The 26179-nt window shown below is 44.1% G+C and overlaps 1 protein-coding gene across 2 annotated transcripts; it reads left to right on the forward strand.

The window, feature by feature from the left end:
- Positions 1-2361: 2361 nt before the first annotated feature.
- lamb3 (laminin subunit beta 3) lies at positions 2362-24350 on the forward strand. Of its 2 annotated transcripts, none has more exons than XM_029693388.1 (22): positions 2362-2405; positions 2700-2748; positions 2960-3114; positions 17083-17197; positions 17303-17376; positions 17493-17684; positions 17791-17854; positions 18076-18257; positions 18344-18464; positions 18665-18853; positions 19028-19183; positions 19315-19605; positions 19791-20163; positions 20348-20508; positions 20710-20921; positions 21486-21689; positions 21842-21986; positions 22209-22416; positions 22930-23071; positions 23246-23422; positions 23530-23692; positions 24091-24350. In XM_029693388.1, the coding sequence occupies exons 1-22, from the start codon at positions 2385-2387 to the stop codon at positions 24228-24230; spliced, it is 3534 nt and encodes a 1177-aa protein (XP_029549248.1). In that variant the 5' UTR covers positions 2362-2384; the 3' UTR covers positions 24231-24350. The 2 variants fall into 2 exon arrangements, with proteins under 2 accessions (XP_029549248.1, XP_029549249.1); XM_029693389.1 differs by lacking the exon at positions 2362-2405 and adding an exon at positions 2415-2514.
- The last annotated feature ends 1829 nt before the right edge of the window (positions 24351-26179 follow it).

Here is a 26179-nt window from a genome sequence, read left to right on the forward strand (position 1 = left end):
GCCATTTACACTGGTCATTTTGGAATTAGCGGGTACACACAGCTGTTTCAGATGAGTAGATAATGGACCCAATTTGACAGTGTACTCCCTCACCTGACCCCTCAACCTTACTCACATACACAGTAATACACACACACTGATGAGGCATTTGGTACAGTACATGAAGGCCATAGTCATTTCAGATGAGTACTAGTAGTTTTTGTTTGGTCATTAGAGCCTCCTTCTCCCAAAATATTATACCAAAGTGTTCCCTGTTGTTGCCACGGATACCTTACCAGTCCTTATTCTACCTTAGGGTAAGCGGAAGCTATAAGGTGTGGCTACAGCCGTCTGGCAGTGTGTGTCTGTGTGTGAGACGGAGGTGAGTCAGAGAACACGCCCTGGTCCTGACTGTTAGTCAGTGGCTATGGAGAAAAACAGTGTGCATTCAGTAGCCCTGGGGCTAGGTTTTATTACACACAGGTGATGATCCACACCGCCACACACCAACACACAGAATGCCAGGGTTACGACACAGTGGTGCCACGCCATTTTACTGCCTGCAGGATAAACATTTAGATGTGTTTCTGTGTGTGTTTGTGTTAGTATGTGTGTGGAGACTGATTTAGATGGGAATGACAAAGAGAATAATTCAGCAAAATGGGTTCATTTACAAATGTTGTTGCGCAATGTATCATATACAATCACTGCATACTTAGACACCTCTCCTTGTTGAGACAAGCTGCTGCTGCTAACCCAACCACTAATCCACAGCTATGTTTTACCACATCGCTACAGAGAACTGTTTATAATTTTATTCTCTGTAGTTCATTTTGGAAGGTCCACCCTTTTCAAAAATATGCTGTTGTTTCACTACACCCGCAATAACATCTGCCAAACATGTGTATGTGACAAATAACATGTGATTTGATTTGTTAGATGTACCATGTGAAATTCCATCTGGTGCGTGTGTGTGTGTGTGTGTGTGTGTGTATGTGTGTGTGTGTGTGTGTGTGTGTGTGTGTGTGTGTGTGTGTGTGTGTGTGTGTGTAGGTGTGTGTGTGTGTGTGTGTGTGTGTGTGTGTGTGTGTGTGTGTGTGTGTAGGTGGGTACGTGTTTAACTATAGGAAAAAGGCTATTTCTAGAATTAGGGTTAGGGGTTAAAGGGTTAGTGTTAGGAGTTAGGGTTAGGTTAAGGGTTAGGGTTAAGGTTAGATTTTCAGGTTAGGGGTAGGGTTAGGTGTAGGGTTCGATTGTCAGGTTAGGGTTAGGGGCAGGGTTAGGTTTAGGGTTAGATTGTCAGGTTAGGGTTAGGGGCAGGGTTAGGTTTAGGGTTAGATTGTCAGGTTAGGGGCAGGGTTAGGTTTAGGGTTAGATTGTCAGGTTAGGGTTAGGGGCAGGGTTAGGTTTAGGGTTAGATTGTCAGGTTAGGGTTAGGGGCAGGGTTAGGGTTAGGGTTAGGGGCAGGGGCAGGGGCAGGGGCAGGGTTAGGGTTAGATTGTCAGGTTAGGGTTAGGGGTAGGGTTAGGTGTAGGGTTCGATTGTCAGGTTAGGGTTAGGGGCAGGGTTAGGTTTAGGGTTAGATTGTCAGGTTAGGGTTAGGGGCAGGGTTAGGTTTAGGGTTAGATTGTCAGGTTAGGGTTAGGGGCAGGGTTAGGGTTAGGGGCAGGGTTAGGGTTAGGGTTAGGGTTAGGGGCAGGGTTAGGGTTAGTGTTAGGGGTAGGGGCAGGGTTAGGTTTAGGGTTAGATTGTCAGGTTAGGGGTAGGGTTAGGTTTAGGGTTAGATTGTCAGGTTAGGGTTAGGGGCAGGGTTAGGTTTAGGGTTAGATTGTCAGGTTAGGGGCAGGGTTAGGTTTAGGGTTAGATTGTCAGGTTAGGGTTAGGGGCAGGGTTAGGGTTAGGGTTAGGGGCAGGGTTAGGGTTAGGGTTAGGGGTAGGGGCAGGGTTAGGTTTAGGGTTAGATTGTCAGGTTAGGGGTAGGGGCAGGGTTAGGTTTAGGGTTAGATTGTCAGGTTAGGGGCAGGGTTAGGTTTAGGGTTAGATTGTCAGGTTAGGGTTAGGGGCAGGGTTAGGTTTAGGGTTAGATTGTCAGGTTAGGGTTAGGGGCAGGGTTAGGTTTAGGGTTAGATTGTCAGGTTAGGGTTAGGGTTAGGGTTAGGGGTAGGGTTAGGGTTAGGGGTAGGGTTAGGGTTAGGGTTAGAGAAAATAGGATTTTGAATGGGAATCAAAGGTTAGTTAAATACGAATGTGTGTATTTGCGTGCCTGTGTGTGTATGTATTCGTGCGTGTGCATGTGTGTGTGTGTGTGTGTGTGTGTGTGTGTGTGTGTGTGTGTGTGTGTGTGTGTGTATTCATCCCAGCAGGGTGTGGTTGCAAAGGGGAAGGGTGTGTCTGCCAGCTACCTTATGACACACTCTGTAGCCCAGGTGAGACAGTGTTTATAAGGTCACATCCAAGAACCCACACACACATTTAGACAGACAGATTCTGAACAGAACACATACACGCGTATCTACATACATACACCTACAACTGGTGAGTACTGAGCTGGATTAATTCACTTTCACTGGAGATTGGACCTTTTCTTTTCAATGTAGTTCAACTTATTTTGCCTTCATACATTTCCTGTGTTGTACATTTCTTCCAATTATTTAGTCAACCAATTATGTCTTAAATTGTTGTGTTGCCTTTATTGTTTATTGTCTTTTTGTCTTTCAAAGAATTTCTCACAGCAGGAAACAAAGATGTGGATTTTATTCCAGTTAGCAGGTATGTTTCATTGATTTCTAATTGAACATGATCGATGAGTTGTTACAGTTATATACATTTTTATTTATTTGGATTTGTAATTCGTTTTAGTATTAACATCTAGATTGTTGTGATAGTTTTGTGTAGGATATGAGGAAATATGTAATTGTGTTCATACTTCTAACTGGGATGATACTGATTCATTGATTGCTGAATTGATCCCCTCCCCCAGCCCTGACTGCAGTGGCTGCGACACAGAGGGACTGTTCTCGGGGGGCCTGTTACCCCCCTATGGGAGACCTGCTCCTGGGTAGGGACCGTCAGCTCCACGCCTCCTCCACCTGCGGCCTCACCGGCTCTGAGGTCTTTTGCACCCCCTTCGGACAGGTACGACCCTACTCTTACTATTCTGAAAGACACAAAGAACCGCATATATTACAAAGACAAGTGGATCTCACTGACGTTGCTAGTTTTGAGAGTGTATACATAAAAGTGTGTAAACTTTCAAGTGAAGGCATGGGCTGTTTCTCTACCCAGGGTGTTTTTGTCAAGCTCAGTCCCTTTTAATGCTAGTGCATCGGCACTGTAAGAGATGGGGGAAAGTAGGGCAGTTAGGAGGTGTTGTAGCTCTTAATTATTATGAGTTGTTCACCAAGGTTGTTTAATGTGTTACAACATTTCAGGTTTGAAGAGTAGCTATATCATTAGGCATGTCAGTGAGCCAGACAGACTGCTTGGTTGTGCATGCTGCTCTCTGTCTCACCATGCACAGTAGGAGACCAGGGAGGGGGTGAAGGGGTGGGATGGAGAGAGGGAGAGGGTGGATGGAGGGTCAGGGGAGAACTGCTTGGTGTAATTTGTGAAAACGTCTGGATCTGGTGCCAGAGACACACAGTGCCAGATGTTGCAACTACAGTCTTTGGAAAAACATTGGATAGAGAATAATTTATTTGATTTCAAAGGAACAATAGAACAATCAAATATACTGTTTTGAGGGGATTGATTAACTTTCAAACATCAGTGTTTAAGCCAAACGAGGGGCTGAAACCAGGTGAAAGGAGAACAGAGGAAAAATATTTCTGATTTAATTTGTGGTGCTGCGTGTTTGATCAACAGTCAAGTCTTTCATCTGAGCCACACCCTTCATCTGGTGTTGCTGGGCAAGGCAAGTTCTGCTCTCACAAATACCAGGCTGTCTCAGTCTGTGCAGGCACACACGTGTGCACGCACCACACAAACACACACACCAGACTGTAGATATTTTTGGTGGTTCTGGTTGGAGTTTTTGAAACTCCAGCACTTTTGTATTTTAATATTTACTTAAAGTGATTGTGTTTCACTGGATGCATGCGTTGATCACGCAACACAAACATGAAATATTTTGTTAATGTGCCCCAGGCCATAGAAACGGGTCTAGACTGGAGTGTTGATGTAGTACAGCTGATTGATTGTGTGTGTTGAGTCATGTGTTAAGGCTGTGGGTGTGGATCGTATATCTCTCTGACACAGTCTGTATCACTCAGTACAGTTGAGACAATGTGGACACTAGCAAGATGTGATCTGAAAAGAGTTACCTAGACACTATGAAATGTTTTGACTAAAGAGTTGCATTTCCACTGGCATTCCTCTCAAGGCCACAGAGTTATTACTAAGCTGTTAGTAAGGACAAGGAAGGACACTGTGGTTCTTGGATTCCTCTCCTTCTCTCCTGGTGCCATCTTGCATGTCCTCAGAGTTTACAGGTTCATGCTTGGAGTTGAAATGAACAGGTGGTAAAACATGCTGTAACTGCACCGCCTGGTGTGCAGGCTGGATAGTTCCATAGGTAATAGTACTACAATGTGACTTAAAATAAGATTAGTAGATTAGATCAACTTTATTGTCCCAGAGTGGATTTTTTTGTTGTTGGTCCGTAGTCCCTGTGTATTAATCTTTGCTTGTTTTATGCAATCTCTGACAGGTGTGTGTGTTTACTGTAGCCACCTGTGTGGCCTGCGGCTAGGCAATCACTACTCTTTGTACAGGATCAAACTCTTTGGTGGACTGACTGCATTTGATGATGCAGTCAGTCCATTTAGCTGTGCTAAACCATCTAATGGTCGATTAGAATGAAATACTTTATTGATTTCCCAGCAGAAATGGATGAGATTGCCATATCTGCTGAGTCAGCCAGAAGGAGAGTTGAGCAGTACGGTGTACCAGGGCTTTATCACTCAGTGTCCAGGCAGTGGCATGCATGACCTGTTAATGGCTGGGCAGGGTGCCCGCCATGCCCCTGCAGACGATATTGGATGACAGCGAAAGAAAGGGATAGGAGAGATAGAGAAAGAGGATGGGAGCCTTGGCTTTCCTATCCAGTGTTGACAGATCTATTCTGAAGGGTATGGTTGGATTTAGTTTGGCACAGTGATATGGCGAAGTTTGAATAACCAGACGGGCCTAACTTCTCCTCTCTCTTGCCCAACACTCACCTCTACCCTTGACCTGACCTTGGCACTGGCAGTTGCCAGAGAGTTGCAGATAGCAACAAGCCAACATGGTTCAAAGCGATTTTCCATCAGGGTTTGGTATGAACCAATCAGAGATGAGATAAGAAAGGCTGATCCCCTTTTACTCAGGGATGGAGGGGATCTTAGCCAATAGCTGGCTCCGAGACCAGGTCGAGCCTACTAACCATATCAGGTTCCACACTGTGACCTAATTTCATTCCATGGTTTATACTCATTTGGTATATTTATGTGGTTAAGTTTTTTCCTTTCTTTATAGAATGATCCATTGTTCCCTGTGTAGAAATGTGGAAAGATACTAATATTTGAGAGATATAAAAAACGTTTCTGTCCAGTTTTTATGCCAGTCATACCACATAAAAACAAATCATGACATCTGTGATGGAAACAGAACATTTCGGTATAATTTTATAAATGCAGACAGATAATTTGTTTGGTCGACATGGTGGGATCTTTTTATGTCTGTAAAATTAATTATGCGAGAAATGCGGTGGAAGTGCCTTTATTCTCAAATGTTGCTATAATAACCATCATATGGAAGTAAACTTGGAGTCATGCGACGATATGGTGTGTAGTCCTCCCACTACCACTTGGAAACCATGCAGTTTATAAGGGGCGGCAGGTGGCCTAGTGGTTAGAGCGTTGGACTAGTAACCAGAAGGTTGCAAGATCGAATCCCTGAGCTGACAAGGTACAAATCTGTCCTTCTGCCCCTAAACAAGTCTGTCATTGAAAATAAGAATTTGTTCTTAACTGGCTTTCCTAGTAAAATAAATAAGGCTAAGGATGAATAAGTTATGATCAACTTCACAGGGTGGTGAAAGTACACTGTGGTCTCGATGCTCCTTTCCAACAAATATTGAGGGTCTTATTCTGGTGACATGATGATCGATGTTTGACAAATACAAATATTCTTGCTCTTATCCATAATAATCTCATCATGTAGACTAACCTACCTGCATTCAAGCTGTTGGCTAGAGTGCATGTGCCAAGACCAGAGTAGGAACATTGGCTATTTAACACAACTATCAGTAGAGTTGAAAATGCGATGTAAAGATTAGATTTTTATTCAGTACATAAAAATTTAAGCAAATAAGTACATTTTGTGTGCACTACGACATCACGCACTGATTTTTATCCACAACAAGTCTGTTTTCTTTATGCGGATTTTAGACTATTCACATGAAAATCTCTTGCTAATTGGATGGAAACCTAGCTAGTGAGCATAAAATATTCAGATATTCAAAATGGGGCATCCAATATTGCCACCCATCCATCCACCATGGAATTCTAATTATATAGCTTAGACAGCTTTATAATACAGGGTTCAAGTAAAGGGATACCAGAAGGAGGGTACCATGAATGGCCAAGGTCAGGGGCCGTAGTGACAAAGCGTCTCAGAGTGGTCATAAGTGCTCAGAATAAAGACATTTTACCCCTATTCTTATGAGTAAATATAAAAGCTTTGCATGAAGCCTCTTTAGTCATAAGAGTCCCACCTAGTCGACAGATATTTTGGAAACCTCATGAGCTGTCCTAAGCAGTTCAAGTAACTGTCCAGTGAAAATCTCACTTTTCAAAATGTATATTTTGTTAAAGCTGCAATGTGTTACTTTTTGGGCGACCCAACAAAATGTATTCTCATTGAAAGCCAGTCTAAGAAGCGGTAGATGTATTTTATGTGCGCCATTTCTATGCTTCCTGCTCTTAAGTTTCGTTTTTGCGTCTTTTACTTTCGGTTTTGTACATCAGCTTCAAACAGCTGAAAATATAATATTTTTGGTTATTGAACATATATTTCACAGCAGTTTGGATGGTCCAATGATTCTCTACACTGAGTGCTTGTTTTGTCACTTAAACTGAAATTAGGCGAACTATTAGATTTTTACGGCAGAGCGATTTCTGCATAGTGCACGTTCAACCTTTTACTGCAGTGGGCTAAATCAGGGTCACACAGTGCGTGTCTTGGTAGCCTTAAACAAATCTACCTTGAAACAAAACTATACACCTCACACACATGTTTATGGGCTTAAAAGAAAGAAGACACATGCACCATGTCAGATATAGAAATCTATTCAATTTTGAGATTGCATCCCAATATTACACTTTATATACATCACAGATGACTGAAAAATAACAAAACCGTTTGATGTAGAAACATCTGATTTTTTGTGGATTTATTTTGTTTATTAACTATGAAATTCTGAAAAATATGAATAATATTCCACCCATTAAGGTAATTTGACTGAAGGAAAGAGCTACCTCATTCCCAAATAATCTTGTTGACTGGTCTTACACTCGTATTTGTGGCCAAAGCATACATTTAAAAAAAATGTTTAAAACCCCACCTTGTATCTCAAACAGACTGTTTAAAAAAATGCTGGCTCAGTGGCTCAGCCAATCAGTGATCTACTCGCATTAATATTTTTAATTGACCGATATACACCCACACAATTCTGTTGTTGGGGTATTCCCACACGATTCCAACACACAAAATCTGCTTTTTAACTTACTTAAATAAAAAAAATGTGACAAGAAAAGTATTTCACTCATATTGCAATTAATTATAGGTCATATTTCATAGAAATCGGGAATTACTGGAAAGTTACTTTAAGAATTACCAGCAGGTGTCTTGATTATAGAAAAAGGTGTCTCAGTGGTTCCTGCACCATAGAACAATAATTGTTTTGGAGTTGAAAGAATATTTTGATATTCCTATATGATCAACCCATAAAGAATTTATACCTACATGTAACAGTATCTCTTGCACTTTTGACAATGATTTCACATGAGGCCTAATTCATATATCTGGCTAAATACTTATAACCCATACCCACTGGCCACAGACATCAGTTCAACATCTAGTTTTGATTTACATTTGGTTGAATTGTCAACTAATGTGAATTCAACGTGAAATCAATAGAAAGACATGTCACCATGCCATTGGATTTAGGTTCAAAGTTGGGTGGAAAAAACCCGAAATGTTCTTAAATGTATGACTTTTTGCAAATCCTATTAGTGTTCCACGTTTATTCAACATCATAACATATATTTTTTGGGTTGAAATTATGTGGAAACAATGTTGATTCGACCAGTTTTTGTCCAGTGGGTAGGAAATAATCATATATTTTTCTTTTGATTATTTAATTAACCTAAATCATGTTATTTCACGTTATCCCTTTGGAGCGCAATATCACATTGTTAAAAAATGTGTAGAAATTGGGCATGCCTATGAGTTGGGCAATTGACTGCATCTAGGGTTTATGTGTTTGGTGATTAATGATAGACCTTGCAAACATTTTATGCAACATTATTGGCAAGTGACTCGATGCCTACTGTGCCAAAAGCGATTTAGAGTTCTTGAATGGGAGTAACGTGTGTGTTGATATAACGTTAATATGATCAAAATTCTTATTTTTACAACCAGTACAATATACATATCACATTGTTCAAAATATCAGGATTTATCTATTTAAAAGGATTATGCATGCCAACATATTAGACAATAATTACAAGTAGGCAAAGTGATTGTGAAAATGATATCAATCGTTTACCATTGCAACATTTGATGTACAGTCACATTCACAGTGGTTGTCTGAAGCCTGCTATAGAGTTCACGGCTGGTCACGCCTCATCGTGATTGATTATCCCCCATCATTTGCAACAATGTTACCAAGCCTCATCACCATCTTTTCTTTGTGGTAGCTCAAACTGTCGTGGTTACCAGCTGAGATAAACTTTCTGAGTTGATTTTACTCCTGGCTCAGAGTTTGTCTGGGCAGTGTCTTAACATCATCCTAAAACCTACTCTGAGCTGTCTTAACATCATCCTAAAACCTACTCTGAGCTGTCTTAACATCATCCTAAAACCTACTCTGAGCTGTCTTAAAATCATCCTAAAACCTACTCTGAGCTGTCTTAACGTCATCCTAAAACCTACTTTGAACTGTCTTAACATCATGCTAAAACCTACTCTGAGCTGTGTCTTAACATCATCCTAAAACCTACTCTGAGCTGTCTTAACATCATCCTAAAACCTACTCTGAGCTGTCTTAACATCATCCTAAAACCTACTCTGAGCTGTCTTAACATCATGCTAAAACCTACTCTGAGCTGTCTTAACATCATGCTAAAACCTACTCTGAGCTGTCTTAACATCATCCTAAAACCTACTCTGAGCTGTCTTAACATCATGCTAAAACCTACTCTGAGCTGGGAGTTTTTGTTGTCTTAAAACAGGTTTGAACAGGATTCCTAGGGCATTTTCTGAGATGCTTTCTGTAAACTCTCCTTCCAGACTCACATCAAACATCTCCAATCCAAAGTTAAATCTAGAATTGGCTTCCAATTTCGCAACAAAGCATCTTTCACTCATGCTGCCAAACATACCCTCATAAAACTGACCATCCTACCGATCCTCGACTTCGGCGATGTCATTTACAAAATAGCCTCCAATACCCTACTCAATAAATTGGATGCAGTCTATCACAGTACCATCCGTTTTGTCACCAAAGCCCCATATACTACCCACCACTGCGACCTGTACGCTCTCGTTGGCTGGCCCTCGCTTCATACTCATCGCCAAACCCACTGGCTCCAGGTCATCTACAAGACCCTGCTAGGTAAAGTTCCCCCTTATCTCAGCTCGCTGCCAATGACTGGAACGAACTACAAAAATCTTTAAAACTGGAAACACTTATCTCCCTCACTAGCTTTAAGCACCAGCTGTCAGAGCAGCTCACAGATTACTGCACCTGTACATAGCCCATCTATAATTTAGCCCAAACAACTACCTCTTCCCCTACTGTATTTATTTTGCTCCTTTGCACCCCATTATTTCTATTTCTACTTTGCACTTTCTTCCACTGCAAATCTACCATTCCAGTGTTTTACTTGCTATATTGTATTTACTTCGCCACCATGGCCTTTTTTGCCTTTACCTCCCTTATCTCACCTCATTTGCTCACTTTGTATATAGACTTATTTTTGTACTATATTATTGACTGTATGTTTGTTTTATTCCATGTGTAACTCTGTGTTGTTGTATGTGTCAAACTGCTTTGCTTTATCTTGGCCAGGTCGCCATTGTAAATGAGGACTTGTTCTCAACTTGCCTACCTGGTTAAATAAAGGTGAAATAAAGAAATAAATAAATTAAGGGCCCAGGAATATCTCCAAGCAGTATCATGGTCCATGCGTCTTTGGCGTGAGTGTCTGTCCTCTGGTCCAGAGAGTCGGCCAGCTGGACAAACACACACACTTTGATACAGACTGTTACAGTGGCAGACTAAGCTATTCTGGTCAGATTCCAGTGGTCTGGAAGAGTTTCTCCATATTGTCCTTAGCAGCCCAAGGGCACTGACTGGCTGGACACTAGCCAGGGCCAGGCAGGGTCTGATGCAGGCTATACTTAACTGAAACACTGTATCATACAGATAGCTATAAAGCCAAGACAGTGAACAGTGTTGTCCCGTCAGCATATATGTCTCGGGGTCAATCTCCCAGTGAGTCCTGACCACTGGTCCAGAAATAGACATACAGACAAACCATGAAATAAGAAGAAATAAGAATTGAAAGTCATAAGACATGGCCAGATATGGAATTATTAACACATACTAACTACACTACAGCCTCTGAATAATAAAGCGTTAAAATCATAATTATATGTTGACCATGATACCCCCCCCCCCCCCCGCCACAGTAATAACCTGCTGCCAAAGAGAAAAATCTCTGTACTCCCCCAGGTTTTGATACCAGCTGATGCAAATAGTGCACAGAGATGAGGGCTTTCATTTGTTTTGGGAATTTATTTTATATATATATAGAGAGAGAGAGAGCAAGAGAGAGACAGAGAGAGAGAGAGAGAGAGAGAGAGAGAGAGAGAGAGAGAGAGAGAGAGAGCGCAAGCTGGACAGTTGGACAGTAGCCACAGCTGGTGTTGAAACATCCAGCGCAGAGAGACCTTTCCCCCAGTGTGGAACAAGGCCATGACCTTAATGGGATCTCTCACAATTCAGGCTAACTCTCTGCTCCAGCCACAGCCTCAACCGGCCAGGGCAAGCTGAGGTGGAGGTGAAGGGGAGTGGACACAAGGGGGTTGGAGGAGAGGGCAATTGGAGGTACAGTGCCTTCTGAAAGTATTCAGACCCCTTTACTTTTTCCACACTACGTTACAGCCTTATTCAAAAACGCATTTAAAAAACAAAATCCTCAGCAATCTACTCACAATACCCCATAATGACAAAGCGAAAACAGGTTTTTAGAAATTGTTGCACATTTATCATGCTTGTACCTTATTTGCTTAAGTATTCAGACCTTTTGCTATGAGACTCGAAATTGAGCTCAGGTGCATCCTGTTTCCATTGATCATCCTTGAGATGTTTCTACAACTTGTTTTGAGTCCACCTGTGGTAAATTCAATTGATTGGACATGATTTGGAAAGGCACACAACTGTCTATATAAGGTCCCACAGTTGACAGTGCATGTCAGAGCAAAAACCAAGCCATGAGGTTGAAGGAATTGTCCGTAGAGCTTCGAGACAGGATTGTCTCAAGGCACAGATCTGGGGAGGGTACCAAAAATGTTCTACAGCATTGAAGGTCCGCAAGAACACAGTGGTCTCCATCATTCTTAAATGGGATAAGTTTGGAACCACCAAGACTCTTCCTAGAGCTGGCTGCCCGGCCAAACTGAGCAATCGGTGGTGAAGGGCCGTGGTCAGGTTGGTGACCAAGAACCCGATGGTTGCTCTGACAGAGCTCTAGAGTTCTTCTGTGGAGATGGGAGAACCTTCCAGAAGGACAACCATCTCTGCAGCACTCCACTAATCAGGCCTTTATGGTAGAGTGGCCAGACGGAATCCACATGACATGACAGCGCGCTTGGAGACTAATCAGGATCGAGGCAAAGATGAATTTAGCAAAGTACAGAGAGATCCTTGATGAAAACTTTCTCCGGACTGCTCAGGACCTCAGACTGGGGCGAAGGTTCACCTTCCAACAGGACAACAACCCTAAGCACACAGCCAAAATAACACAGGAGTGGCTTCAGGACAAGTCTCTGAATGTCCCTGAGTGGCCCAGCCAGAGCCCAGACTTGAACCCGATGTAACATCTCTGGAGAGACCTGAAGATAGCTATGCAGCAACACTCCCCATCCAACCTGACAGAGCTTGAAAGGATCTACAGAGAATAATTGGAGAAACTGTCTAAGTACAGGTGTGCCAAGCTTGAAGCGTCATACCCAAGAAGACTTGAGGTTGTAATCGCTGCCAAAAGTGCTTTAACAAAGTACTGAGTAAAGGGTCTGAATACTTATGAAAATGTAATATTTCAGTTTTTATTTTAAATAAATTAGCAAACATTTCTAGAAACCTGTTTTTGCTTTGTCATTTTGGGGTATTGTGTGTTAGTTGATGAGGGGAAAAAAACGATTTAATACATTTTAAAATAAGCCTGTAACATAACAACATTTTGAAAAAGTCAAGGGGTCTGAATACTTTCAGAATACACTACATATGTAGTAGAGTTGTAGGTTATGGTTGTAGTGGAGAGGGGGAGGAGTTGCTGTTCTATATTTGTAAAAAATAAAGAATAATATTGCAAGGGGTGGTAAGAGGTTGAAGGTCAGGGAAGGGGCGCAGGTTAGACTAGGTGGTGGCTAGGTGGAGCTGAGTGGAATTTTTTGAAGAATTTTGTAGAAAGTGCTGAACAAGTAAAATGTTATTGATTGATCAATGGAACAGGGTTTGGAGGTAGTGAGAGCAGTAAGAACAGTGATGTGGAGGATTTAAGGTTAGTGAAGGATGTGTGTATGTGTGTGTTTGTGTGTGTATGGATCAAGTGATCATGGGTCACATAATACACGTAGCAAACCCAGGGCTGGAAAACTCCACTAGTGTTACACAAGAGCATTCCCATTGGTGTTCTAACACTACCACTACCATTAACACTAACACTGCCACTAACACTAGCACTACCACTAGCACTAGCACTACCACTACCACTACCACTACCACTTACACTACCACTACCACTACCACTAGCACTACCACTACCACTAGCACTAGCACTAACACTAACACTAACACTAGCACTAACACTAACACTAACACTAACACTACCACTACCACTAGCACTAACACTAACACTAACACTAACACTACCACTACCACTACCACTAGCATTAACACTACCACTAGCACTAACACTAACACTAACACTAACACTAGCACTACCACTAGCACTAGCACTAGCACTAGCACTAGCACTAGCACTGCCACTACCACTACCACTACCACTACCACTAGCACTACCACTACCACTACCACTAACACTACCACTACCACTAGCATTAACACTACCACTACCACTACCACTACCACTAGCACTAGCACTAACACTAACACTAGCACTACCACTACCACTAGCATTAACACTACCACTACCACTAGCACTAGCACTAACACTAGCACTAGCACTAGCACTGCCACTACCACTACCACTACCACTAGCACTAGCACTACCACTACCACTAGCACTAGCACTAGCACTACCATTACCACTAACACTAACACTACCACTACCACTACCACTAGCATTAACACTACCACTACCACTACCACTACCACTAGCACTAGCACTAACACTAACACTAACACTAACACTAGCACTACCACTACCACTAGCACTAGCACTAGCACTAGCACTGCCACTACCACTACCACTACCACTACCACTACCACTACCACTAACACTACCACTACCACTACCACTAGCATTAACACTACCACTACCACTAGCACTAGCACTAACACTAACACTAGCACTAGCACTAGCACTAGCACTAACACTACCACTACCACTAACACTACCACTACCACTAGCACTAACACTAGCACTACCACTAGCACTACCACTAGCACTGCCACTACCACTAGCACTACCACTAGCACTAGCACTGCCACTAGCACTACCACTACCACTAGCACTAGCACTACCACTAGCACTACCACTACCACTAGCACTAACACTACCACTACCACTACCACTAGCATTAACACTACCACTACCACTACCACTAGTACTAACACTAACACTAACACTAGCACTACCACTACCACTAGCACTAGCACTAGCACTACCACTAGCACTGCCACTACCACTACCACTACCACTACCACTACCACTAGCACTACCACTACCACTAACACTACCACTACCACTAGCATTAACACTACCACTACCACTACCACTACCACTACCACTAACACTAGCACTAGCACTAGCACTAGCACTAGCACTAGCACTAGCACTGCCACTACCACTACCACTAGCACTACCACTACCACTACCACTACCACTACCACTAACACTACCACTACCACTACCACTAGCATTAACACTACCACTACCACTAGCACTAGCACTAGCACTAACACTAACACTAGCACTAGCACTAGCACTAACACTACCACTACCACTACCACTACCACTACCACTAGCACTAACACTAGCACTACCACTAGCACTAGCACTAGCACTACCACTAGCACTGCCACTACCACTAGCACTACCACTAGCACTAGCACTGCCACTACCACTACCACTACCACTACCACTAGCACTAACACTAGCACTACCACTACCACTACCACTAGCATTAACACTACCACTACCACTACCACTAGCACTAACACTAACACTAACACTAGCACTACCACTACCACTAGCACTACCACTAGCACTAACACTAACACTAACACTAACACTACCACTACCACTACCACTAGCATTAACACTACCACTACCACTAGCACTAACACTAACACTAACACTAGCACTAGCACTAGCACTAACAATACCACTACCACTACCACTACCACTACCACTACCACTAGCACTAACACTAGCACTACCACTAGCACTAGCACTAGCACTACCACTAGCACTGCCACTACCACTACCACTAGCACTAGCACTGCCACTACCACTAGCACTACCACTACCACTAGCACTACCACTACCACTAGCACTACCACTACCACTAGCACTAGCACTAACACTAATACTAGCACTACCACTACCACTAGCACTACCACTACCACTAGCACTACCACTAGCACTACCACTAGCACTACCACTAACACTAACACTACCACTAGCACTAACACTAACACTAACACTAACACTAGCACTAGCACTAACACTAACACTAGCACTAACATTAACACGAGCACTAACACTACCACTAACACTAACACTACCACTAGCACTAACACTAACACTAACACTAACACTAGCACTAGCACTAACACTAACACTAGCACTAACATTAACACGAGCACTAACACTAACACTAACACTAACACTAACACTAACACTAGCACTAGCACTAACACTAACACTAGCACTAGCACTAACACTAACACTAGCACTAACATTAACACGAGCACTAACACTAACACTAACACTAACACTAGCACTAGCACTAACACTAACACTAGCACTAACATTAACACGAGCACTAACACTAACACTAACACTAACACTAACACTAACACTAGCACTAACATTAACACGAGCACTAACACTAACACTAACACTAACACTAACACTAACACTAGCACTAGCACTAACATTAACACTAGCACTAGCACGGGGACACAAATCCTGACCAGCTGAATGATGTGGTGCTTTTTTTCCCTTTTCTTTTTTCTATCCTATCACCCCTCCCCTAATTGGAGTAAACTAATAGACAACATCACTTAGGCTTCTACTTCTAGTGTATACATACTATATACATTTTATGGACACAATGTATTTTACAATAGTTATCTTTTGTTTTTAATCCGATCCTTCAGCTAACATCAACCCCTCCCATCCATCTCTGAAGACCATCCATTTTTTATTTCTATTTGCCATATATTTTTCAACTGTGATGTTTCACAAAAGTTCTGTACCTTTCTATTTTCATAGTTTCTACAGATTGTAAATTAAAGGTAAACATTTTTGCTAAAAGCATTATATTATTGACAATGACTTGACAGATCAGTGTGATGATGTCACAGGGTCCTGGTTGTGATTGGACACCCCATTCAGGGAGAGGGGAGTTGTTGGTCAGGGTAAAGAGAGAGAGAGGGATAGTGTGAGAGAGAGAGTGTGAAGAGAGCGTGAGAGAGAGAGAGCGTGACAGTACATTTTTTGTTTATTTCACTTTTGTTTATTATCTATTTATTATCTATTTCAAATATGTTTCCCATGCCAATAAAGCCCCTTAAATTGAAATTTAATTGAGAGAGCAAGAAAGCCACAGGGATAAAAAAATGTGAAGGCTTTAGCTCAATGTTATCTATGGTGTCTGTGGGAAAATCCACATGAACATTTAATTGCACATTGGTCGTTGTGAGGGATTCCATTGTGTTGGAGGAGGAACTGATACCCTGATCTGTCTTGTTGCTGTGTGATTGCTATATGTTCCCTTAGTCCATATTGGTCTGGTAAACTAGCATTTCCTGTCAAAGTAAGGGCACAGAAACCTCCCACGACTCGCGTGCTGTTTGAATGTGTGCTGACCAATGACCAATGACTCACCATCACAAAAAGAGGTCAGGGGACATGCACATGCAAGATAAAGGTTGCCAAATGCAGAATATAATGCTAAATAGTATTACAATTATCTCTCTCTCTCTCTCTCTCTCTCTCTCTCTCTACCTCTCTTTCTCTCTCTCTCTCTCTCTCTCTCTCCCTACCTCACTCTCTCCCTATCCCTCCTGCCTTCTCTTGCTCCCTACCTCTCTCTCCCTCTCTTTCTTTCTCTCCCGCTCTCTCTCTCTCCTCTCCCCATCAGTCGAAGATGAAGTGTTGTCCCTGTGACTCCAGGAACCCATCCAGTCAGTTGGCTCACACCATCCAGGATGTTCTATCCACTGCTGGACCCAACAGGTGGTGGCAGGCCAGGAAAGGTGAGGGGATACAAAGCTAAAGAACACATATCTTAGTGCTGAGATCCATCCTAAAACTATGTCCTGTTGTGATCCAGAAAAGAAACAAAATCTATGTTTTTTTAGACGTGAGTCCGGTCACCGTACAGTTGGACCTACAGAACCTGTTTCAGCTGGACACCCTCGTTCTGACATTCAAGGTAAGATCCAGCCCTCAGACCAGCATGGACAGGGCTTTTCCAGTGTGCAAGGGCCAATTAGTCTTTTTAAGTACAGTAGAATCTGATGGACTGATTTTCCTGTTGCCTCTACACAGGGTCCTCGTCCCAGTGCGCTGGTGGTGGAGAGGACGCTGGATAACGGTAAAACATGGCAACCTGCTCTCTACATGGCCTCAGACTGCAGATCGGCCTTCCCTGGCATTGCCATGACTATGCCACGTTCCCTGGACCAGACGTATTGTTACACTCTGCCCCCCGCCACCACTAACCCCTACCAGGACCAGACGGTAAGGGACACTGAAAACTGGAGAAAATTCCCATGATATTTTGTCTCTGTACCATGAATAAGTTGTTTTCTGTACTCTTTTTGATTTTGCTCATTGTATTAAACAGATTCAATTCAGCCCCTTGCGTCAGTTCTCTACCATCAGCGTCCCCAATGGGCAGAAGATTCAAGGTAAGATGCTTACCCGTCCATAACGTCCCCCCACGGTTGCTATGGACAATATAACTACATGTCCAATAAGAGTACTTACAGTATATTCCAATCTTTTCACATGACATTTAAGCCATTTAGCACGTGCTCTCCTCCAGAAACACTTACACCTTTCTTGATTGACACAATCCTGATCCAATGAGGTTCTTTGCCCAGTGACTGACAGCTCTCTCTGTCCACAGAGGTATCAGGATTGTCAGGCCTGCGAGTGAGGCTGACTAATCTGGGTGCTGTGCCCCGCCTGCCGGGCCGCGCTCCCTCTCTGTTCTACGCCCTCAGAGAGATGAGAGTGATGGGCACCTGTCTCTGCCACGGCCATGCCAACCGGTGCCTGCCGGATACTAACCAGCTACCTAACACACAGGTACATATTGTTAAACACGCAGCTTACAGTTACAGTACAAGTGAATGGCTCTTTAGTGGGTTTATAACTCTGTGTATGTGTTGCAGGTCAGTGCTCAGTGTGAATGCCAACACAACACAGCAGGTATAAACTGTGAGCGCTGTGCAGATCTTTACAACGACCTGCCTTGGAGACCTGCAGAGGAGGGGGACACACATACCTGCAAACGTACGCAACCACTAATGTCTTAATACACTGACTACATATTTTTGGTACAAGTGTGGAGAAATAGGATGACTTTGCTGATGTATCGCACAACCAGCCACTATAAGTAATAACTCCATGAAGACTTGTGTGTGTGAGTTGACTGAACATATACAGTCACAGATGTGTGTGTTGATTATTTCCCATGGTGCTGCCCCCTGTAGGTTGTGAGTGTAACAACCATGCCCAGCGGTGCCGTTTCGACCCAGATGTGTATGAGTCGAGCGGACAGAGGAGTGGGGGGGTGTGTGAGAGCTGTCTGCACCACACGACTGGACCCAAGTGTGACCGCTGTGCCCCTGGATACCAACCCAACCACCGGAGTAGCATGGACCGGCCTGATGCCTGCATACGTGAGTGATCTTAAAACCGTAGTTTAATATGTATTAATTAAATACTGCTGCCTTTAATCCTCTTTCTCTCCTACTATAGGTTTAATAACCACCACATTAGGTCGCAGTGTTGCAATATCTTTGCTGTGTTTGATTATTGTTGTGTTTCTGTTTTGTTTCCTGTGTTTTGTACAGGCTGTCATTGCAGTGCTGAGGGGGTGGAGAATGGGGATCAGTGTGATGACGTCACAGGGTCCTGTCGCTGTAAGGCCAATGTTGATGGATCGCAATGTGACCGCTGCAAGATGGGATACTACGGTCTGACCGCCTCCAACCCTCTGGGCTGTAACAGTGCGTCACCTTTCACTCTTGACCCAGAATAGGCAATTCATAAACTCTCATGTCATGATAACTTACAGCTGTATTCACCATACTGTGGTGTTGGTCTATCCCCATCTGACTCTGTGTCTATCTCTCTCCAGAGTGCCTGTGCAGTAAAGAGGGCTCCCTGTCCAGTGCGTGTGACCCTGTGAGTGGTCAGTGTCCTTGCCGACCTCATCTCCAGGGGCTGACCTGTGAGCTGTGTTCCCATGGTTACTGGAATCCATCCTCTCCCCGTGGTTGTGAGCCCTGTCGCTGTGACCCCACCAACTCCCATGGTGACACCTGTGACCAGAGTACGGGTCAGTGTCAGTGCAGGTCAGGGTTCGGAGGTCGTACCTGTACAGAATGCCCTGACCACACTTACGGAGACCCACTCATTGGCTGCAGATGTAAGTGCCCTGTCGTGTTTTGTCACAGAAACCTTCAAAGGTTCTTAAACATGCTTTGTTCAATGCTTTTTGACAATTCAATCCAATGGGCAGACTAAGTAACAATAATTTTCTCTCCTCATGATCCTGTTCTCTTCCCTTTCTCTCTCCATCTCCATCTCCTCCCTCTCTCCCTTTCTCTGTAGCGTGTCAGTGTGCTGCTGGGGGCACAGAGCCAGGAGGCTGTGATAAGCGTACGGGGGCATGCCGGTGCCGGCTGGGTGTCACAGGTGCCCGTTGCAATGCCTGTACCCGTGGCCACTGTGACTCCTTCCCTGACTGTGAGGTCTGCCCCTCCTGCTTTTTCTCTCTGGACTCGAACATCAAGAACCTCACCCTGGACCTGGAGAGACTCTCCTACAGGATTCCCTCTCTTCCTGGGGGCTCGTTACCTACCAGTCTGGGTCCCCGCATCAGAACCCTGGAGGCCACTCTCACCCAGATACGAGACTCTCTCCCACTGCCACCTCCCTCTGCCAGACAAGTCAACGATGCCCTCTCTCACCTCCGCAGGCTAAGGTGGGGATGTTCACACGTCCTGGCAAACTTAGAATGTCTAAATAGAAGTGGACATCAGATTCCATAAACTGCGAAACTTTGCTTTTCAAAATTTCAGTGTATACATTTAAACACCTATATTCCTGTAGACTACAGTCCTTCATTACCCAGCTCACTGTCCCTCATCTCCATTGTAATCCTCCAGGGACCAGTTGGATCAGGTGGATGGGGATTTGTCACCCCAAGGCCGAGCCCCTGAGCTAAGCACACAGCTGGATGAACTCCAGGCTCTACTGGACGGCCTGGGTCTGGTGTACAACACCAAGAGAGATGCTCTCAGGAACTCTGTCAACTCCAACAATGCAGGTGAGGGAGACGCCGCCACAGAGCTAGGAGCACCATCTATGTGTCGAGTGGCAAAAACAAGGTTCAGAATTTAGAGTTTGGAATTTAGAATCCACAATCAAAATCAGAACCAAAGCCTTGATGCCAGTCTGTTTTGGTTTGAGCTAAATTATGTCTGCTATCACACCTATTTGTCTGTCCTCTTGGTTGGTTCTCTCTCAGGGGCCTTTTCTTCCATAAAGGATGCCTATGACGAGTCAACTGACTCTGCCAAAAGTGTTGATGCTAGTGGGAAGACTGTGGACCAGTCAAAAGCAGTCAGAAAAGACGCCATTGACCTCCAGAACCAGGTCCAACCAGCCAACACCAGAGACCTGGAGAAACTCAACCACCAGCTGAACACCAAACCTGACCTCACACCCACTGCCAAGCAGGTAACCCTAACCCTAGCCCTAGTCCTAGCCTTAACCCTAGCCCTAGTCCTAGCCTTAACCCTAGCCCTAACCCAAACACTAGCCCTAGTCCTAACCCAAACCCTAGCCTTAACCCTAGCCCTAGTCCTAGCCTTAAACCTAGCCCTAACCCAAACACTAGCCCTAGTCCTAGCCTTAACCCTAGCCCTAGTCCTAGTCCTAGCCTTAACCCTAGCCCTAGTCCTAGCCTTAACCCTAGCCCTAGCCCAGGTCCTAGCCTTAACCCTAACCCTAGCCCTAGCCTTAACCCTAGCCCTAACCCAAACACTAGCCCTAGTCCTAACCCAAACCCTAGCCTTAACCCTAGCCCTAGTCCTAGCCTTAAACCTAGCCCTAACCCAAACACTAGCCCTAGTCCTAGCCTTAACCCTAGCCCTAACCCTAGTCCTAGCCTTAACCCTAGCCCTAACCCAAACACTATCCCTAGTCCTAACCTGAACCATAGCCCTAACCCTAGCCCTAAACCTTGCCCTAACCCTACCTCCACCTAAATGTGAATGTGTATTGTTATTCCCTGTCTCTCAGGTGTGTGGCAGCTTGCGCTTTGCCCCCTGTACCCCTGCTCAGTGTGATGGTGAGCTGTGCCCTGCAGAGGGGGCGCCACCCTGTGGCCGTGGGGAGCGTTGCGTCGGGGCTCTGCCTCTGGGGACCCGGGCTGTGAGTGATGCTGAGGAGGTGAAAGACAGACTGAAGCAGCTCAATGGGAAGATCACACAGGCCGCTGCACAGGTAGGAGCTAACACTTTGTTTGTTTACTGTATGTTTCTAACCGTTTATTACAGTGTTTTAATACTTACATGAAAGAGATGACTAGTTATACAAGTGATTTGTTTCATCATGTGGCGTTCAATGCTTTGTTCTTTTCTCCATTCGATTCACAGATCCAGGAAACACAGGACACAGCCAATAAGGTCAGACAGTCCACGGACGATCTGGACAATCAGATGAGGCGGGCCAGGGATGACCTGGATGCAGATCTGCAGGAGACCAGAGACTTTGTTAAAGAGCTGAAGGACTTCCTTACAGGTGAGACATTGACAGTTATGTTCCAGTACCTTCAATAACCACTTACTTATTTACTCTTAGTAAAAGTATTCAAGTAGTAGTATAGAATTTTTGGGAGTGTCTAGTTTAATGACATTCCCCTCCTCTCTCCCTCCCTCTCCCCCACCTATCTTCCATTCTCTCTCATCCTCCATCTTCCCCTCTATATCCTCCCTCCCTCCTCCTCTCTCTCCCTCTCTCCAGACCCATCATCAGACCCGACACACATCAGTACAGTGAGTGAGTGGATCCTGAATGCCAAGCTGCCTGTCAGTCTGGCTACTCTGAAGAGGAAGCTCCAGGAGATCAGAGACCTGGCGGCAGGACTCCCAGACAGCACTGCAGTCCTGGACCAGGCTGGGCCACAGCTCGACACCGCCCGGCGCCTACTACAGGAGGCCCGGGACGCCAGGTATAACACCTTATGACCTCTTTTGTCAGTCTTAAGACAGGGTTATGTACTGTTGACATTTAAGCTTAGCCGCAGGAAGTAGGGGTGCTGAGGGTGCTACAAAAAATAGTGGTATTTGGTATTTTATTTGCGAAAGCAGCAGCTACTCTGTCTGGGGTCCACACAAAACACGAAACATAACATAATACAGAACATTAATAGACAAGAACAAATTACATCAATTTAAAAAAAGGCACACATAGCCTACATATCAATACATACACACAAACTAGTGCACTGGGCTTTTACTAGTCCTGTATTAGTGGGCCGATATAGCCGTCTGAAGCGCGGGCACCCCCCAGCACCCCCACCACCAAACATCTTCCGCGGCTATGAATTTAAGTAAAGTATGACTAGTTGTTGTAATTAATGACAATTCTGTGTGGTTTCTGAGGTCACTTTAACATTGTTGTGACTGCTGTGAACATTGTAGTAAGGTTGCTGTAACATTGCTATAATGTTGTTGTGTGACAGGGATGCAGCGCTGGGTGTGAAGGCTGATGTTGACGGGCTGTTGGAGGGCTTCACTACAGTGGAGGGCTCCCTCTCTGGCCTGGAGGAAAAAGTGCAGGAGAGCCTGGACATAGTGGATGACATCAGCAGCAACCTTACACAGGTGAGAGACGGAGATAAATACAAATACGCTTCCAAACTAGTCTGACACCTACATTGATTAAGCAGCTTCTTACTGTATATTTCCTCTCGTTTTGATCCCTCCTCTCTCCATCCTTCTCTCTCCATCCTCCTCTCTCCATCCCCCCAATAACATCCTTATTTTGACTCCCTCCAGACCAAGGCCCAGTTGTCTCCAGCGTTGAAGGCGCTAGGGGAGGTGTCTGCACTGGCTGAGGGGATGAAGCCTCAGCTGGAGGGGCTCAGGGCTCTGGTACGCTCTGGAGATATGCTGGCCCAGAATGCAACAGAAGAGGCCGATAAAGCTAAGAGGGAGGCTGACGCTGCGGCTAAGGTGAGTTTAGTTTGTGTATGTGTACGTGTGTTTGCTCGTGTATGTCCGTCTTTGTATATGAGTTTGTGCTCAACTCATGGCCTGTCTCTTTGCCTATGTGTTTGTAGGAGCTGGCATCCCTGGAGAAGCAGCTGGAGCAGCTTCGTGCTGCAGAGAGGACCAGTGGGCGTGGCGATGGGACGGGGACAGCAGGGGCACGTCTCCAGAAGCTGCAGGAGGAGGCTGGTTCTCTGGCCCAGGACACTGGAGACATGATAAAGGCCCTAGCAGGTACGGATGGGGAATGGCAAGGAGACATGCACATCTGCTAACATATATATATATATATATGCGCGTGCATTTGTGGCACATTGAAAAAGACACTGAATGCTGAGGTGAAATCTGAAATTATGTGATGAGTATTAATGAATCAAACATTCCTTTCTCCTGCTCTCCTCTCCTTCTCTCTCCCTCTGTCCCTTCTCCTGCTCTCCTTCTCTCCCTCTGTCCCTTCTCCTGCTCTCTTCTCCTTCTCTCTCCCTCTGTCCCTTCTCCTGCTCTCCTCTCCCTCTGTCCCTTCTCCTTCTCTCTCCCTCTGTCCCTTCTCCTGCTCTCCTTCCCTCTCCTTCTTTCCCTTCTCCTGCTCTCCTCTCCTTCTCTGTCTTCTGCCCCCCCCCTTTTCTGTCCAGGTAAAGCAGACTCTCTGCATGGTCTACAGGATGAGGTCCTACTGAAGTCCCAGAAGCTGACTGGCCTGGAAGCCAGACTGCTGGACCTACTGGCTGACATGAGACAGAAGGTCACAATCTTCTCCACCTGCCAGGGTTGAGGTCAAAGTGCAGAGATCATCCTCACATAGTCTGTTCTTTGGGATAGAGGAGCGATGTTACATATTTATTTTGTTCCACTTTTGTAGAATGAATGTCCCAATAAAGAGCTTTATTATTGATGTTGCGTGGTATGGGAGTTTTCCTAAATGTGTGACAGGTTTTTATTACTATGGTACATCCTGATTGGCCCAACAGTGTCTCTCAAACCTTCCACCAATCGGATAGCTGTCGAGGAGTGAGGTGTGGGATCTGTGATTGTGTAAGGCGAGAACACCAAAGAACAGAAGAGGAAGTTTATATAATTTGTTTTATGAAAAAACAAAACAAAGACGCAAAGTTTAGTGCCTGTGGTTATAAGATATGAGCATCTCCAGTAATACAGTTACAATGGCATCGTCAATACAAGAGGAAGTCTATAGCAGCTTATGGCATAAAAGTGGCACATATCATTTAACCCTGTATGTAAAGTGGTGTTAGTGCACAGGACCACTTTAAGTGGTGTAACCATCTTCTCTTACACAGAGAAACGACAGCCCTCCAAACCCTTCTCGCCCTAAAGTCAGTGTGTTATGACATGGGTGTCAGGATTCAAATAATGAGACCTGTCAATGACATTCAAACCTGTCGGCAAGCTTCATAACAGTCAAAAGCCTTACATTTAGGATTATAGAAGATAAAAAAGAATTCAGTCAATATAAAAATACATAACACTTGATCAATGACATCTCGAAACCCTTCTCCTTGAATACTGATATGTTGTACAGTATTCATAAACTTTTTGATGAAACCATTATTTTACCAGGTTTCCATTTTTCTCCAGAAACAGAGGACTCTGGTTTCTCCAGAGACAGAAGACTCTGGTTTCTCCAGAGACAGAGGACTCTGGTTTCTCCAGAGACAGAAGACTCTGGTTTCTCCAGAGACAGAGGACTCTGGTTTCTCCAGAGACAGAAGACTCTGGTTTCTCCAGAGACAGAGGACTCTGGTTTCTCCAGAGACAGAGGACTCTGATTTCTCCAGAGACAGAGGACTCTGGTTTCTCCAGAGACAGAGGACTCTGGTTTCTCTGGAGACAGAGGACTCTGGTTTCTCCAGAGACAGAGGACTCTGGTTTCTCCAGAGACAGAAGACTCTGGTTTCTCCAGAAACAGAAGACTCCATTATTCGTTTCAGATGTGAGTGAAAGAACAACAGAGCTTGATTCAGTTCAGACAACAATACATAAAGTAGCCAAAGGCAATTAATTAATGAGATAGAATCTAGCTGTCACAGCTATCATATCAGCAAAAAGAAGTGTTCAGTATATATATATATATATCATGTCATTGTCATTGAAGAAAGAAAAACCCTTGAATGAGTTTGTGTGTTCAAACTTTTGCCTGGTACTGTATTTGCAACGTATAATTGTTTATGACTAATGCTTATTGAAACAAATGTACTTATATATATATATATATATATATCAATAAAAGTACATTTGTTTCAATAAGCATTAGTCATAAACAATTATACGTTGCAAATTCAGTATCAGGCAAAAGTTTGGACACACCTACTCATTCCAGGGTTTTTCTTTCTTTTGACTATTTTCTACATTGTAGAATAATAGTGAAGACATCAAAACTATGAAATAACACATATGGAATCATGTAATAACCAAAAAAGTGTTAAACAAATAAAAATATATTTTAGATTCTTCAAAGTAGCCACCCTTTGCCTTGATGACGGCTTTGCACACTCTTTTCATTCACTCACCCAGCTTCATGAGGTAGTCACCTGGAATGCAGTTACATTAAACGTTTCTTCAAGTGCAGTCACAAAAACCATCAAGCGCTATGACGAAACTGGCTCTCATGAGGACCCTGCGTTACCTCTGCTGCAGAGGATAAGTTCATTAGAGTTACCAGCCTCAGAAATTGCAGCCCAAATAAATTCTTCACAGAGTTCAAGT

The sequence above is a fragment of the Salmo trutta genome, chromosome 16 (genome assembly GCF_901001165.1).
Source record: "Salmo trutta chromosome 16, fSalTru1.1, whole genome shotgun sequence".
NCBI lineage: Eukaryota > Metazoa > Chordata > Actinopteri > Salmoniformes > Salmonidae > Salmo > Salmo trutta.

What these genes read in the sequence shown, in the direction of transcription:
- lamb3 (XM_029693388.1), top strand. Translation starts at nt 2,385, where the DNA reads ATGACACACTCTGTAGCCCAG. An exon ending in CAACCCTCTGGGCTGTAACA is followed by an intron (nt 19,184 to 19,314) that starts GTGCGTCACCTT and finishes ATCTCTCTCCAG; the next exon opens with AGTGCCTGTGCAGTAAAGAG. An exon ending in TCACACCCACTGCCAAGCAG is followed by an intron (nt 20,922 to 21,485) that starts GTAACCCTAACC and finishes CCTGTCTCTCAG; the next exon opens with GTGTGTGGCAGCTTGCGCTT.